At 50.8% G+C, this 15,544-nt stretch overlaps 3 protein-coding genes across 4 annotated transcripts; 1 reads left to right on the top strand and 2 right to left on the bottom strand.

Moving 5' to 3' along the window:
• Positions 1-3,056: 3,056 nt before the first annotated feature.
• RRP8 (ribosomal RNA processing 8) lies at positions 3,057-7,285 on the bottom strand. Its single transcript, XM_004466934.5, has 7 exons — positions 7,047-7,285; positions 5,689-6,058; positions 4,996-5,446; positions 4,776-4,905; positions 4,491-4,597; positions 4,310-4,406; positions 3,057-4,082 (listed from the first exon to the last, which is right to left on the bottom strand). The coding sequence occupies exons 1-7, from the start codon at positions 7,278-7,280 to the stop codon at positions 3,963-3,965; spliced, it is 1,509 nt and encodes a 502-aa protein (XP_004466991.1). The 5' UTR covers positions 7,281-7,285; the 3' UTR covers positions 3,057-3,962.
• Positions 7,286-7,316: 31 nt separating this feature from the next.
• ILK (integrin linked kinase) lies at positions 7,317-13,961 on the top strand. Of its 2 annotated transcripts, none has more exons than XM_058305810.2 (13): positions 7,317-7,437; positions 7,814-7,993; positions 11,140-11,305; positions 11,486-11,581; positions 11,770-11,866; positions 11,968-12,051; positions 12,155-12,240; positions 12,380-12,489; positions 12,597-12,724; positions 12,809-12,930; positions 13,024-13,123; positions 13,223-13,353; positions 13,551-13,961. In XM_058305810.2, exons 2-13 carry the CDS (start codon positions 7,905-7,907, stop codon positions 13,698-13,700), a joined length of 1,359 nt encoding a protein of 452 aa, XP_058161793.1. In that variant the 5' UTR covers positions 7,317-7,437; positions 7,814-7,904; the 3' UTR covers positions 13,701-13,961. The 2 variants fall into 2 exon arrangements, with proteins under 2 accessions (XP_058161793.1, XP_058161794.1); XM_058305811.1 differs by having other exon boundaries at positions 7,390-7,535.
• On the bottom strand, positions 13,929-15,341 carry TAF10 (TATA-box binding protein associated factor 10). Its single transcript, XM_004466928.5, has 5 exons — positions 15,077-15,341; positions 14,797-14,951; positions 14,482-14,546; positions 14,279-14,393; positions 13,929-14,096 (listed from the first exon to the last, which is right to left on the bottom strand). Exons 1-5 carry the CDS (start codon positions 15,306-15,308, stop codon positions 14,007-14,009), a joined length of 657 nt encoding a protein of 218 aa, XP_004466985.1. The 5' UTR covers positions 15,309-15,341; the 3' UTR covers positions 13,929-14,006.
• Between the last annotated feature and the right edge of the window lie 203 nt (positions 15,342-15,544).

Below are 15,544 nucleotides of genomic sequence, written 5' to 3'. Positions count from 1 at the left end.
TACCTTCTACTACTATTGTCCCTCCTCCAATCTGCTCTAGCCACACTGATCTTGTTAAGTTGTAGGCATGGTGGTATTTCTTAAGGAAAAATATATATAGTTTTAAAAATTCAGTCTGGGCTCCTAATGGTGACCACTGAAGCCCAAGCATGGACTTGAACAAGAGCTTGTCCTGAAGCTAAAGATGGAGCAGAGCGGACCCAGGTCAGGCTCAGGGGAGTCGTGCTTGCAGGCCTGGATTGAGGCAGGGGCATCCTGCGACCTAACTTAGACCCAGAGAGATGTTTACTCAGGAGGCCTGAGCCAGAAAAGGCAAAGGGTGAATCAAAATTTTCAGAAAGAGAGGAAAGGAAGAGAGGAAGGCCAACCCCAGCTGTCTTGCTGAGCACAATGAGTAATAAAGGAAAGAAAATAAAGATCTGGAAATAGGAATAACATTTGGTAAAGAACACAAGTACAGAGGTATCAGGCAACTTGTGCCCTACAGCTACGCCAACCCATTCCTTGGATTTTATGGCTTGCCTCCTCTCAATTATCCCGTGAAGCTCATGCCCCACGGAGTGGCCCCAAAAGCCAAGCTTCTCCTATGAGCTCTAGTGAGTCCAGACAGGCTGGGGAGGACTGTCAGGGGCCTTTTATCTTGGATGCCTGGCAGCCACTTCCACTCACCAGCCTCACTTTATCTCCCAAGTAAAAGTCTCCCTGGCAGACTGTATAAACCCTTGGCTCTTTTGGAACTCATGCCATCCAGCCTCTCCTCCCCTTTGCTTTCTCCTGGGTCTTCCTTCTCCCCCAGCGTTGGCACCTGTTTCACTGCCAACTCCTGCCGCCATCCTGGAGAACTCCTAAGACCATGCAGGAAGCCCCTCCTCCGATACACGATCCCTCAGTCCATCCATTAACAATCTCCAAGCAATACTCACTCCGTGGCCACACCCTAGACTGCCATCACACGGATCTCCTCTGCTTCCAAAATTAGTAATTCAAACATTCCAATTTCTAATTACAGCCCCCCATCCTGTTTGGTATTCCCAGGGCAACAGCCTACTCCTGTCTCCACTTTCCTACCTTTGTACAAAATTCCGTGGCCCATCAAAGACATCCCTTTCCTGGTAATGGTCTGAAACTCCTTTGATCACTTTCTTTTCACTTCGATTATCTGGCAAGTCCCAACTCTGGATGATGGCTTAGCATTCTCTCTTCCACAGGTAACTCTAGGTTCCTGAGTAGGGAAAACCACACCACTGGGCTGACCGGTATAACTAAAAACTCAAGCAGGTCCTCAACATTACCGTCAATCCCCACCCACTGCAATCTGACTTCACCTTCATCTTAACAGACCTCTCAGCAGCATTTGACAGCTAATGACCTTCTCATTCGTCCCATGTAATAATATCCTCTGGCTTCCTTCTTCTACTTCATTTTCCTTTACCTATTTGCTAAATGCTCCTCAGAGTTCTATTCTGAGTCATTTTCTCTTCATTGTCTTAACCTGGATATCTCATTGACTGCTATGACTGTCTCCAAGCTGCTGAGTTCCAAATCCCTAGCACAGATCTCTTCTGGACTTGTATGTCCCACTTCTGAATGAACATCTGCAGTCACCTAAAATTCAATACTAAATGGCATCACCAGCCCACCCAGTTCTCTGAACCAAAAATTTGACACTTGCTTCAGACTTTTCCTTACCACTCTCAACATTCCAATTCTACTTATCTAAGCTTCCTCATCTGCCCACTTCTTCCATCACACTAGTCCACAGAGCCCTCATCTTGTGCCCTGAATCTTGGTTCCTGCAACACTCTTGCTCTCATCAACCCCAGTTAGAGTTTCCCAGGACTGCTGTAACAAGGTACCACAAATTGGACAGCTTCAAACAAATTGATGGTCTCACAGTTCTGGAAGCTAGAGGTCTGAAATCTGCAGGGAAGACTCTTTCTTGCCCCTTCCTAACTTCTGATGGTTTACAGGCAGACTGTGGAATTCACTATGCCTCAATTGTCACATGGCATTATCCCTGGTGTCTGTGTTCAATCTTCCCCTTCTTATAAGGACATCAGCCATATCAGATTAGGGCCCACTCTAACCCATTCTGGCTCTATTTTAACTAGTAACATCTTCAGAGACACTGCTTCCAAAGAAGATAGCATCCAGAGAACCAGTACAACTGCCTTGAACATATTTTGGGGGATGCACAACCCATAACACCACTTAACTGGACCCTGTCATTCCTTGTCCCGTCTTAGGTGAACAAGTGCCATCAGCTATACCTCAAGTGACAAGCTCTGGGAATACAAAGGTAAGTATGGCTTCAGAATCTCACAACCCAGTACTTAAATGCTGAAGTAACTCTTCATATTTGGGAGATTTGAGAGCTCAGAAGAAATTAATTCTACCTTGGTAGTAGGGTGTCAAGACACAACTAGGCTTTTTGAAGGATGAGTAAAACTTTGCCAGTTAAGATGGGCAATTAAGCAGAGAACAGCACAAGCAAAGACATTGTGCAGTTGCCCCTCATGGCTCCAACCATGCCCTCTGCCCTACAGCCTGTCTCAAATCTCTGCCCCTTACCAGAGACAGGCACACAACTGGCTCAGAGCCCTGGAAATATGCTTTCCCAGTGCCTTCATGTTTACCCTTGGGCCCAGGCAGAGGTCTTCTGGGGAAGGCCTGATTATTTACTATCTCAGTTCATTTGACTACTAGCACTAGCCTTCCTTGCCCTTAATGTTCCCTGGATGTGCTGTCCTGGGCCTGATTCAAGACAGAGGCAATAGACAGACTCTTCTGCCAAGAAACAGCCCAAATCCCCACCCCAACATGGCATCAACCCATTTATTTATGAAAGGAGACCCAACTTCCTTACAAACCCCTGCCAAGCATAGCTTAGAATCCATCAAGAATCTCTGAATATCCTATGAAATAAGCCTGCCAAAGGGTTTATCATGAGCTTTCCCAAGGCCTTCCTCAGTTAACAAATTCATCCTTTATTTCTCAACCTCCATCCCTGCCTAGCAAAGGTCTCCAGAGAAAAATGAGGCTCACCACACATCATAGCCATGGATACGGTTTATTGAGCACCTCCGTTGTTTCCAGCCCTGGTTATAGAATCCCTCAATTAATCCACATAACCACTCCACAACTAGGAATCTTAACATTTTCCAAAAGAGGAATCTGAAATTCAGAAATAAAATTATTCCCAGTTCTAAGTGGCAGGCTGGGTTTCATACTCTGTTCTCCTTGACTCCAAAATCCATGCTTCCAGACATACACACCAGGGCCCCATAGGAAAACAGGTGCTGGAAGTGGGCTATTTGGTCCATATGGCTTCCGAAATGGAGATGAGGGAGAGCTGAGACATGTGTAGTACACAGTACAGGGAACATCCAGGCAGTCTTAGCCCACTACACAGTTGTGGGCACAGCTTACATCTTCCCAAAAGCCCAGATTGATGTGTCAAGTCAGGAGGTTGGATCAGAGCCAAGAAGGACCACCAGGCTATCTGTAGCCCTGAAGGCCTGGGCACACAAAAGCTGAAGGAGCAGAGAGTATGAGTGAGCAGAGGAAGCTGATCTGCAGAGAAAACATGAAGAAAGTAGAGTGGAGATGCTAAGACAGAAAGGCCACGTGGCTCCTGAGAGATGGAATGAAGAACTAAATGCAGACATGCCTTTAATTCCAAACCATCTAAACCCCACAATACCAAGGTGATCCATGATTCCCAGGCATCGCCAGGTTTTCAAAGTAAACCTCTTATTCTTTAGCTAGTCTGAGTGATTGCATGCTTACAAACGAGGAAACCTGCGTCAGATCAGAGGCTGGGCCAGGGGTTTTATCACACTTTCTTCTCTGGATGGGGACACGGTGGTACCAGGTCCTGGCTCACAGTCTGGTTGGATACAGTCTTCCAGGTTCTGAGGTGGGAGTCTGAGCCCTGCCTCCTCTTTTGAGGGGTCCGGAGGTCACCTGCGCTTGTAGAGACATGGCTGAAGCTTCAGGCCTGTGAGCTGAGCCTTGGGTCCTATGCGAGGGGGTCCAGTCTTTTGGAAGTCAAACAAGAAGAAGTGACTATTGGTCAGGTCCTAAGGACAGAAAACACCCAGTTAAGTTTAAAATTCTCACTCTAGCTCCTCAAAACATCCCTCCATTCCTTGCCCCTGCTCAGAATTTTTCCCAGGGTCTCCCACGGGTTGTACCTTTAGGGAGCAAATGTCTGTTCCTATGCCTACAGCCTAGTTTCTACATACCATTCCCCTAAAAAGGGCCACACATGAAACAAAAATGGAGACAGGCTTCCTGGAGCCCTCACCTTGGAGATGACCTTGAAGCCCAGCTTGGTTACAGCCCCTAGAAAAGTCCGTACATCCTCAAAGCGGCTACTGACCTCAGCCACTTTCAGGAGACCCCTGAGAAGGATGCAAAGTTCTGTATAAATGCACAGACACAAACATGCATATGCATACATGTATCTGTGTTCTGGGGGCTCTTACTCTGGCTTCAGCACGCGATTTGCTTCCTCTAGGAAGTCCCTGATGTTGGTTCCCATCAGCGAGAGGCAAAACACAGCCACATCCACAGACTCATCCTCTAGAGGCACCTGTAGAAAGGGGGAGTGTTGTATGAAGCACACAGGTGGACACAAGAGGGACAGGCAGTGTGGGGAGGAGGAGAAAGCCAGCACTGAGGGCCAGGGTTGGGCACTGGGGGTGAGGATGGGGAGTGCTTAAAGGGATTAGCAAGTAAGTAGAGGTCTAGAGGTACCTAGAGGGGTTTACCTGGGCCATGTCACACACAGTGACCCTGGGGTCCAGGGAGGCCAAGTCGAAGCAGTACACTGGGTTCCGGATACTCGAAGCCAGGCGGCAGTCCCCGCAGCCAAAGTCAGCCACCACTAGAGATGCAGGCCTGGCAGTGGGAGGGAGGGGTCACTCACTGGCCTGGTCTGAGCCCATGACTGACCCACACTGCTTCTCACAGGTCCCAACCCCCATTCACCACTGGCGAAGGTCCCTGGCGATGCGGTCCACGGGTTGCAGTGGCCACTTCTTGACTTGGCTCTGGAAGCCACGGTGGTAAAGGAGAAAGGCCTCAGGATCTTCTTGGAAGAGGCGCTGTGCAGCACTGCTGGGCCCTGAGTACAGCTGTTCATTGAGGTAGCGAAATCGGGCACCATCCAGGCGCTGTGCCATGCGGGCTCGTAGAGCTTCTGCTCGAGCCTCATGGCTATCTAGTCTGGAGGCAGGAAGTATCTCTGTCTCCCTTATGGGGGCAAGAGCAGGAGCCTTGGCTGGCAGCTGAGGTGGCCGAAACTTGTTTTTATGTCGCCGCTTGTTCTTTTGCCGGTTCCGCCACTGTTTGCGGCTCAAGGTATGGGGGGATTCAGAAGTGGATCCAGGGTTTGGCTTGTGTGGGTCATTTGTAGCACTACCCTTCTGGACTTTGGGACCTGCAGGGAGGGAGATGGGAAGGAATATTTGGGGGAGCATCCCCTGAATGCAGAGGCTTGGCAAGCCATCTTAGCTGTACCCCTGTCTTTGAAACAGCGATGGTGGCCTGGATAAAAGCACTTCTTATGGCCTAACCAATCCTAACGGTGGCAGGAAGCTTCTGTCATATTCAGGATCAGCTGAACTCCCCTTGGCTCCTCCCACCCCACCCTCACCCCACACAACGTATATTCAGTAGTACCTGTTGGATCAACATTGTCCAGGGGCTGGGCTGGGTTTGAAGGAGCCTGTTTCTGGCATTTCCTCTTTTTTTCCCCCTCCTCAGCAAAGTCACTGCCAAGAAGAGCCCGTTTGCAGGACTTCTTTCCGACTTCCCTTTCCTCAGAGTCACTGCCAGGTAGGGCCTGTTTCTGACGTTTCTTCTTCCTTTTCTCCTCTACTTCAGCAAAGGCATTAGCAAACGATGCCTTTTTCAGACATTTCTTCTTCCTTTCCACCTCCTCCTCCTCCTCCTCCTCTGAGTCACTGCCAGGTAGGCTGGAGTGTTGCTGGGGAAGAGATGCAGCCTCCAGGGCCCGTAAGGTGGCTAAGAGTTGGCGGCGCTTGGATCTCTGGAGGAAAACAAGGAATGAAAGCAGGGGCCAGGAGAATGGAAGGGGCCTGGAGAATAAGAAGGCAGAGATGGAAGCCTGATTCAGATGCTGCAGAGGTGAGTGGATTCTTGCCAATTTAGCTAGTTTGTGAAACCTGCCAGACCCTAAAGAACTTTCCTATCCCAGTGCCAACCTGTGGGAGGCTGGAGGGCAGAGAAACTACCCACCTCACTTTCTTCAATGTGTAGATGAGATAACGGAGATTCCCCAGAGGAATGTGCTAAGTCCAGAAGCAATACAATCAAGGACAAAGGCCAAGAGTTCCAACTCTCAATCTTAGGCTTTTGCCCCTAGCAGATACCTTTCTATAAGAAGTAGGGCAATACTGAAGGCTTTTGAGGAGTGATGTGACCAAATGTATCAAAGATGCCTCTACCTGCAGAGAAGAGAAAAAACTGAAGGGGAGGCGCTGTAAACAGAGAGCACTGAGGAGGTTGTTGCAGTGCTGGAGGCAAGAGAACAGGGGACTGGATTATGGCACTATGCTGAGATGAAAAAGAAATAAAGCAGATGTCATTCAGTCAAATCCCATGTTGGCAGCACACTGAAAGGCACCAGGAGAAAGAGGCCAAAGGAGGCCTAATGTCGAGAGGCTGATTATGGGGTGGTCCTGCTGGATGGTCCTATGCCAGGCCAGTATCACAGTTCCCATCCACACTCCTTTGAGTGGTAATACTGACAACCCTGTTGCACCCTCTCTTGCTCTGTCCATCCAATCCATTCTCCACACTGCAACCAGTGACCTTTCAAAAATGCAAATGTTTAAATCACTCTCCTGGCAAGAGCATTTCACTGGCTTCTCTCTACCCTTAATATATACCCCAGTGTCGCCGCAGGTCCACCGCCTGCAAACACATACACACTCGGTGTAACACTGCGCGGGGATTCCACCAGAGTTCGTTTCGAGGCCTGAAACAACTCCCAATGCTCCTGCGGGCCTACTCACCTTGGTTTGCGAGGCTGTCGCAGGCCGGGGCGGTGAAACTACGAGCGCGAGGCTCGCAGCTACTGGGGCCTCCTCGGCCCACTCGGGCTCCTCGAACATGTGGGCCTGGCAGGCAGGGTCGCGGGATCCGCAGGCCCATCCACGTGCAGAGGATAGACCTGCCGGAACCGAACCAGGAACCAAAGAGTGAAAGCCGGCGGCGGCTAGAATGGCCGGCGTGGCGCCGGAAACCATCGAGTTTCGACACTGTGGGCTAGAAGGGCAGGGGAGGAGGCCGGCGGGAGGTGGGGGAGGGAGGCCCCGCAGGCCCGCTAGGGTCAGAGGCGGGGCCGGGCGGCGGGCGCGGCCGGACGGGAGTTCCCCTGAGAAGGCGCCTGCAGCCCGAGTCCCGGTGAGTGCGGGGGCATTCGCGCCCTTTCCCCAAGACTTGGACTCTGCCGTTCCGTTACTTCACCTGAGTTCCGTCGAGGAAACGGGGGCCACACCCCGGTAGGATCCCCGATAACCACTTCCAGGGTGGACGGCGCCTGGACCTTCCCCTCCCCCTCAGCTCTGTTGGCGGTGGGGGTCTCCGTGCCTGTCCGGCGGCGTCCCTTCAGAAGACTCCCTCCTTACACTCCTTACCTCGTCCGAGCCCGCCTTTCCCTCACTCCCAGAGGACACAATCGGGGATTATCCCGCCGCCCCAGTCCCTTCCCTTCACCCCACTAGCTGAGGACGCCGCGCCTTGACCCCCCGGCCCCAACACAGGCACTTCTCTCCTGTAGGGGACAAAACTTGGGGCTCGTCTCCTCCTCTGGATCCTTCCACAGTCTCCAGGCCTCCCCAGCCCAGGGGACTGAGCGCCGGGACGCTGCTATGGACGACATTTTTACTCAGTGCCGGGAGGGTAATGCAGTTGCTGTGCGTCTGTGGCTGGACAACACGGAGAACGACCTCAACCAGGGGTGAGCTGAGGCGACCGGTGGGTTAGAGGACGACCAGAAACTTAGCCCTCTTCTTAACGTGGGGAGCTTCACGGCAGTTTGCCATCCATTGTGATAGGTGTGTTAAGCGTAGCCTGAGGGAGTGCGGAGGGTTTCCGAAGAGGAAGCGGTGTTTGAGCTGAATCTTGACAGATGGTTTGGTTTCACAGGCAGAGGCTACAGAGAGCTTTGTAGCTTCCGTGAACTTAATGGGCAAGGGCTGAGAGACAAGACACAGTGGAGAGTCCCAGGAAATTGTTTGGATCCAGTTCCATGTGACCAGAGGATAGACGACCATATCTATGAGCTGAAGCAATGGGTACAAATCGAAAACGACAGGAGATAAGAGGGAGAGGTCTACAGAAGTCAGTTAAGAGAATGCAAGGATATTATGGTCATAATACGGTCTTTATCCGAAGACCAAGAATTTAAAGCTCTTTAGTGATGTGATATTACCCATTTGCTAAGAATCATCTTGGATACTTGGAGTAGATGAGAAGGAGGAGGTGAGAGTGGATTATCAGGAGATTATTGCTTAGTCCATCCCAGAAATGATGACAGCTTGGACTAGAATAGGAGCAGTTGTAAAACAGAGAAGTGATCAGATTCTCGAAATTTTTAGGAAGAATTGGTAGGACTTAGTGTTGAAACTGGAGAAGGTCAAAGGGTATAACCAGGTTTCTGGCTTGGGCACTTGGGTAGAAAGTGGTTTCTTTTACTGAGATGGAGAAGACTGAAGGAAGATGATGAATTCCATTCTGGACATGTTGAAGTTAAGTTGACAGTACATTCAGGTGGAAGGGCTAAGTGAGTTGGTCCTTAGGCAGATTCCGTGTTCAGGACGGAGTTCTGACTGGGGTACAGACAGCTGGGGAATATTAAGTGTGCAGATGTTTACCTGAAGACATCAGTGTGAAAGAGAAAACCTCAGAAAAGTAGAAGACAAGAGGGCAGGGAGGAGAAGCCTGTGTCGAGACTGAAGAGGAGCAACCAGATAATTAGAACTGGAAATGTGTTAATAAAACTTAGAGAAGAGAATGTTTCAATGAAGTGGGAGTAGTCAACAGTAGTATGTGTTGCTGAGAGGTTAGGAACAGGAATACTTTAAAGTAGCTGTTGAGTTTACAGTTAGGATATATTTGATGATCTTGGTGAGGGCCACTTCAGGAAAAAAAAGGTGAAAAAATCAGAATACATTGAGTTTATTCTTTTAAGAAAATATACTGAACACCTTCTCTGTTGGGTTGCTGGAGGCTCAGAATCAGACATTATCCCTTCCCTCAAGGTGGCAGACTTGCGGCAGGTTGAAAAATGAATGGGAGTTGAAATAGAGACAGTGAATGTAGACAAACTGTTTTAAAGTCGGCTGAGACAGAAAGGCAAAAAAAGAGGTAGTGATGGTGATTTGGTGTGTGTGTGTGTGTGTGTTTGTGGAAGGAGGTGATACTTTTTTTTTTTTTTAAGGTTCGGAGAGTTGTTTTTAAGTTTGAGAAGTATGGATCATCTGCCCTAGTCCTTCACTGGTCCCCAGTAGATTCTACACAATTTCTCCCTCATAATTTGCAAAGTACCATTGTTCCATTTTTAAATTTAACTTTCAAAGGGTGCTGTGATAAAGATGGTGAGCACCATTACTATTTTGTTGGTGAGGAATTAAAGGCTTAGGCAAAGCTTCATGGTGGGCCTGGGATCTAGGAGGAGTCTTCACTGTCAAAAAGTGGAGGGGTGGCATTAGAGAAACTGAAAGGCTATGGTGCCTGATCAGTTTGGGGGCGCAAGCTGAGTATATACTGGATATGAGGTGGGGTAATTCCTGGGATAATAAGTCCAGGGGCTGAGGTGACAAGCAGCCTGAGAGTGGACAGAAGCCTTGTGCCTGTACTTTTACCCCCAGGCTCTGGCCAAATTAAAGAGCTGTGAGACTGACCGATAAGCAGGGGTGGTTAATGGCTTCCGGGGGATACCCACCTCCTGAGAAAACCTTTGGCTATCTCTGCGTGAACAGATGAGGGCAAGCCCTAGAAGGAGATCAGTAAATTAGAGGTTACCCCACACACACCCCCATCAGCTACGGGGGTGTCAGAGTTTAAAGAGCCCATTTGGGCTGACCGGACCTGATCAGCTCCAGGTTCCGCCTAGAGTCCCCCCACGGGAAGTGACCACAGCTCTAAGGCATCCGGAGGCTGCCATCCCAAACCATGGCCCGCCCCCCGTTCCGCCCCTTTGCATCTGCAGCCTGAAACTGGAGGGAATTTCCTTTTATGGCCCCAGGCTGTCAGACAGGCCCAGCTCCCACCCAATTTTTTTTTTTGTATCCTTTTTTTCTTTATAACATATGCACTTGAGAAAAGAAGAAAAGTCACGTACAGTTTTTTTCTCCACAATATAGCCATTCTTCATTTTCTTCCATTTTCTATGCTCAGGATTGCTATTAGTAGGGGAATCCCTGATTTATGTTAGTTTATCTGCATCATCAGTATTGACTTATCAAAGGCATTTCTCCTTTTCATAATAAACTCTTCCAAAAAGCCATTTTAATTCCATTCCACTTTTACATCTGGTAATGAAACCAGAGCCAACTGGTAAACTTGCTCCCCTGTCCCATGATTTGTAGCCTTCTTTCTCAAGAAACCATTCTCTCCCTATTAACGTGGGCTGAGTATCTGCTGCCATCTAATCCATCAAGAAGCTTACAATGTCATAGACAGGACAAACTAGTAACAGATTTTTATAATCCGGTGTGACAAGTGCTATAGTACGGGTGTGTGTAAGATACAGTGGAAAGCAGAAAGAACCAGCAGACATTGCAAAAGAATGCAGGGGAAACCAAATGAAGAGTGCTCTCATCTGATAAAATAGGGAATGCTAGGGAAGGAAGGGTGGTGGGAAGGGGTGGTGAAGATAATGAATCCTATTATGGACTTGTTGAGTTTGAGATGCTCCTGGGATATACTGGTCAGGGGAAGAACTTGACAGATTTGGAAATTATTGGTATGGATAAGAATTGAACTCCTGGAAAGGTGTGGTTTCCCAGGGAGGGTATGCAGAGTGACTATCAGTTTCTTCTGTACTAAAGCTTCTGCCACCATCCTACCTCCAGATCACTGACCATTGCCCCTTTCTCAAAGGGATGATCATGGCTTCTCCCCCTTGCACTGGGCCTGCCGAGAGGGCCGCTCTGCTGTAGTTGAGATGCTGATCATGCGGGGGGCACGGATCAATGTGATGAACCGTGGAGATGACACCCCCCTACATCTGGCAGCCAGTCATGGACACCGTGATATTGTACAGAAGGTATATATGTACCCTCCCTCTGTCACCCACATCATGTATATGCCTTGAGGGCAGTCATAGGCATCATAACATGTAATAATAAAAGTGGTTTTCTCCCTCCCCCCATGACCCAACACCCATCTCTCATTTGGGACTTACTGTGCCTTCTCCCTCTTCTGTCTGTCTGGCAATGGGACCCAGCTGCTGCAGTACAAGGCTGACATCAATGCAGTGAACGAACATGGGAATGTGCCCCTGCACTATGCCTGCTTTTGGGGTCAAGACCAGGTGGCAGAGGTGAGGACTTGGATCCCAAGGCCTGGGATGGGTGGGAAGCAAAGTGTAAGCCTGAGTGTAAGCCTGGAACACTCAGCTCATCCTGTGAGTACTGCTGAGTGTGTAACATTCACAGGGTGTGTACCGTTATTTGTTTAGGTGGCAGGGAGGTAAGTGGAGCCTTCATAATAACTACCTTCTCATTCCAGGACCTGGTAGCTAATGGGGCCCTTGTCAGCATCTGTAACAAATATGGAGAGATGCCCATGGACAAAGCCAAGGCACCCTTGAGAGAGCTTCTCCGAGGTCTGCCCCACCCTTCTCCCGACTTATGTCGTCTTGTTCCTTCCTGCCTGTTTCCTCCCTCTATTACCACAGCTCAGGCCAAGACTGTCTTTCTTCCCCAGAGCGGGCAGAGAAAATGGGCCAGAATCTCAACCGTATTCCATACAAGGATACATTCTGGAAGGGGACTACCCGCACTCGACCCCGTGAGTCACAGTTTTGTGGGGAGGGGTGGTAATAGAGAATAATCCTGGGCTCCTGAGGCTGGGTTAGGGAGAAGCTGGGGACTTGACCTGCCCACTCTCTCAGGAAATGGGACCCTGAACAAACACTCTGGCATTGACTTCAAACAGCTCAACTTCTTGGCGAAGCTCAACGAGAATCATTCTGGAGAGGTGACCCCCATGCTTCTTGCTCCTCCTATCCCCAACTCCCACAAATTAACTGCTCTGCACCTGTTTTAAGTTTCTTCTCAAATTAGTGAGCAAGGGAAGCAGTGGCCCTAAAGATTCCTAACCCCTAATTGTCCCTCAGCTATGGAAGGGCCGCTGGCAGGGGAATGACATTGTCGTGAAAGTTCTGAAGGTTCGAGACTGGAGTACAAGGAAGAGCAGAGACTTCAACGAAGAATGTCCCCGGCTGAGGTGGGGCAAGGCCTAATCTGGAAGCTGCTGGTTTGGGGGAACCCTGAATAGCAGTGAGAGATCTTTTTTTGCTGGGTCTCAGGCAGGGACACTCTCTCCTCTCCCAGGATTTTCTCGCATCCGAATGTGCTCCCAGTGCTAGGTGCCTGTCAGTCTCCACCTGCTCCTCACCCCACCCTTATCACACACTGGATGCCATATGGATCCCTCTACAACGTACTACATGAAGGCACCAGTGAGTAGAGATTCTTGAGGTGGTGAAGGGTCAGAGGGCATGGACGGAATGAGCCTCTCCAGACTACTTGCTGCTCCCTCTTAGATTTCGTCGTGGACCAGAGCCAGGCTGTGAAGTTTGCATTGGACATGGCAAGGGGCATGGCCTTCCTACACACACTTGAGCCTCTCATTCCACGGCATGCACTCAATAGCCGCAGTGTAATGGTGAGGTCACAAATCCAGTCCTGGCCCAGGCCCCCAGAAACCCTCCTAGAACAGGACTTTCCTCGTTCCACATATGTATTTTCTCTTCCTCAGATTGATGAGGACATGACTGCCCGAATCAGCATGGCTGATGTAAAGTTCTCCTTCCAGTGCCCTGGGCGCATGTATGCTCCTGCCTGGGTGGCCCCGGAAGGTGAGGGCATTATGTTGGGAGGCAGATGGGCCAGCTCAGTAGTGGTGGAAGAGGGCAGGCAGGACAGGCAGCTGGAACAGACAAGTCCTGTCCTCCCAGCTCTACAGAAGAAGCCTGAAGACACAAACAGACGTTCAGCAGACATGTGGAGTTTTGCAGTGCTTCTGTGGGAACTGGTGACGCGGGAGGTACCCTTTGCTGATCTCTCCAACATGGAAATTGGCATGAAGGTGGGAGCAGAGCCACATACACTTGTGTTTAGGCCAGGGGGTAGATAACAGTGGTAGTGGTGGCAAATATTCTGGTGGGCTTGGACTATTCCCAAACTTGTTCAGATATCCAGTAATTCTTTCTCAAGGGCCTAAGCCTCTCCCCACGTGACAGACTGAAGTTTTGAGATTTGCCTTGTTTTTCCTTGTATCTGCAGGTAGCACTGGAAGGCCTTCGGCCTACCATCCCACCAGGCATTTCCCCCCATGTGTGTAAACTCATGAAGATCTGCATGAATGAAGACCCTGCCAAGCGGCCTAAATTTGACATGATTGTGCCTATTCTGGAGAAGATGCAGGACAAGTAGGACTGGAAAGTCCTTGCCTTTGAAACTCCAGGGGTGTCAGGACACGTTTAGGGGAGTGCCCCTCCCCAAAGCAACAGGCCTCTGGTAGCCTCCCCTGCCTCCAGTTATGGTACTACCCCAGCCATGGGGCCCACCCCCTACCCACATCCGTTTTATGGCCCCAAAAGGGGCTGGGCTCAGAGCTTTGTCACTTGCCACACGGTGTCTCCCAGCATGGGAGGGATCAGCCCGCCTGTCACAATAAAGTTTATTATGAAAACAGGCTGGTGTGGGGATATGGGGACAAGTACATTTAGGTTGGATAGCTCAGGTGAAATAGTGCGGCTTCTTCACATTGATGCCATACTCGCTGAGGGCAGGGGTCAGGTCCTCCATGGTTAAAGTATACTTGCGGTCCTGAGAGAAAAGGGAAGAGTACCAGCTGAACACAAGAATCCCAGATTTCAATCCCAGGTGGCTGACCCTGCGTTGATCTTAAGCCTCCCATAGGACTTAGATTCTCTCAAGGGGTTTCAGGATAAGTTAAGCCTCCACTGCTGTGAGGGGTAATAACTGCCTTAATGAACCTCCCCTCACACCTTGCTCTTGCTTCGGGAGCTGCCAGAGGCTGTGCCCTTCATTTTGCAGTGCTGTAGGGCATCGTTGGCAATATCTGAGATGAATTTCTGGGCAGCTAGGGAGATGAGCCGAATTCTAGAGAGAAAAAACTGGTATGAGAAGGAAATGGGCAACAAACTCCACACAAGCACCCAAAGTTCTAACCTGCCAAGGGTTTACTCACATTCGTGGGTCTGAGGCCTCAAAGCCAGCACGGTTCAGATAGTAACCAGTCACTGCATCTGGGATCTGAGAAATCAATTAGACAACTGTCATTGTTAGCCTTGAGTTCCACTGGGCTGAGAGTGAGAGAAGGGTGAGGGAGATGGAGAAATGTCCTGATTATCAGGAAGCTCACAGCTTGGGAAGGGAGAGGGAATAAATCACAAGCGCCAAGAGGGGAGTAAATACAAGAAGAGGGCGCTGGGAAGCTAGGTGGTGTGGCCCAAGATTGGCGTGACAGCGGACCATGTGGCCTTGTTTAGGGCGGGAAGCCCACCGTAGGCGTGTAATCCTCCAGCTGCATCAGGAAGTCCACCAGAGGTGTGCTGGACACCACCGGCTTCACCTCTCCGTTGGCCGCGCTCGGCAGTACGTAAACTCCGTTAGACATGGCACCCTCCGGGGGTGCCGCACCGCCCGCCGACACCGGAGCTAGAGGAGAACAAGTAAACTGGAAAACGGAGGTGGGAGGCGCAGGGCCCTTGTACCCACTCCCTTACTCGAGGCTGGGACCAGCCCGGGGCGCTTCCCTCACCCTCACCCGGCCCGGCCCTTACCCGCCCCGCGCCGCTCGGCCGGCTCCCCGGCCCGCGCCGCCACGGGTCCCGTGCCCCCAGCCGCGGCTCCAGCCCCAGCCCCCCCCGCTGTCCCTGCGGGGCTGGCCTTGTTCTCTGCGGCGGCGCTGGCAGGCAGCGCGGCGGAGACCGAGACCGGGGGTGTCGGGCCCGGGGCCGAGGCGGCAGAGGCCGGCGCCGCCTCGGGGTCCGCGCCGGGGCCGCTGCAGCTCATCGGGCCGGTGGGAGAGGCGGCGAACAGAGCCGCTTCCGCTTCCGCTCACGTTACGCACACACCAGGGGTGACGCCACACGCTGCACAACTCGCCCCTCCCACGCCTTATTCGCTTGGTGGTGCAGTCTCTCGTTGCCCATTGGCCAGATAGGTGAACCGTCCCCAGTAGCCGAGGCCCTGGACGTTCACGCACCGGCGGTACTCCAAGGCGGTTCCGCGGGGAACGGAAACACTAT

The sequence above is a fragment of the Dasypus novemcinctus genome, chromosome 10, assembly GCF_030445035.2.
Source record: "Dasypus novemcinctus isolate mDasNov1 chromosome 10, mDasNov1.1.hap2, whole genome shotgun sequence".
NCBI classification, from domain to species: Eukaryota; Metazoa; Chordata; class Mammalia; order Cingulata; family Dasypodidae; genus Dasypus; species Dasypus novemcinctus.
This window is presented reverse-complemented; position numbering and strand designations above follow the sequence as displayed.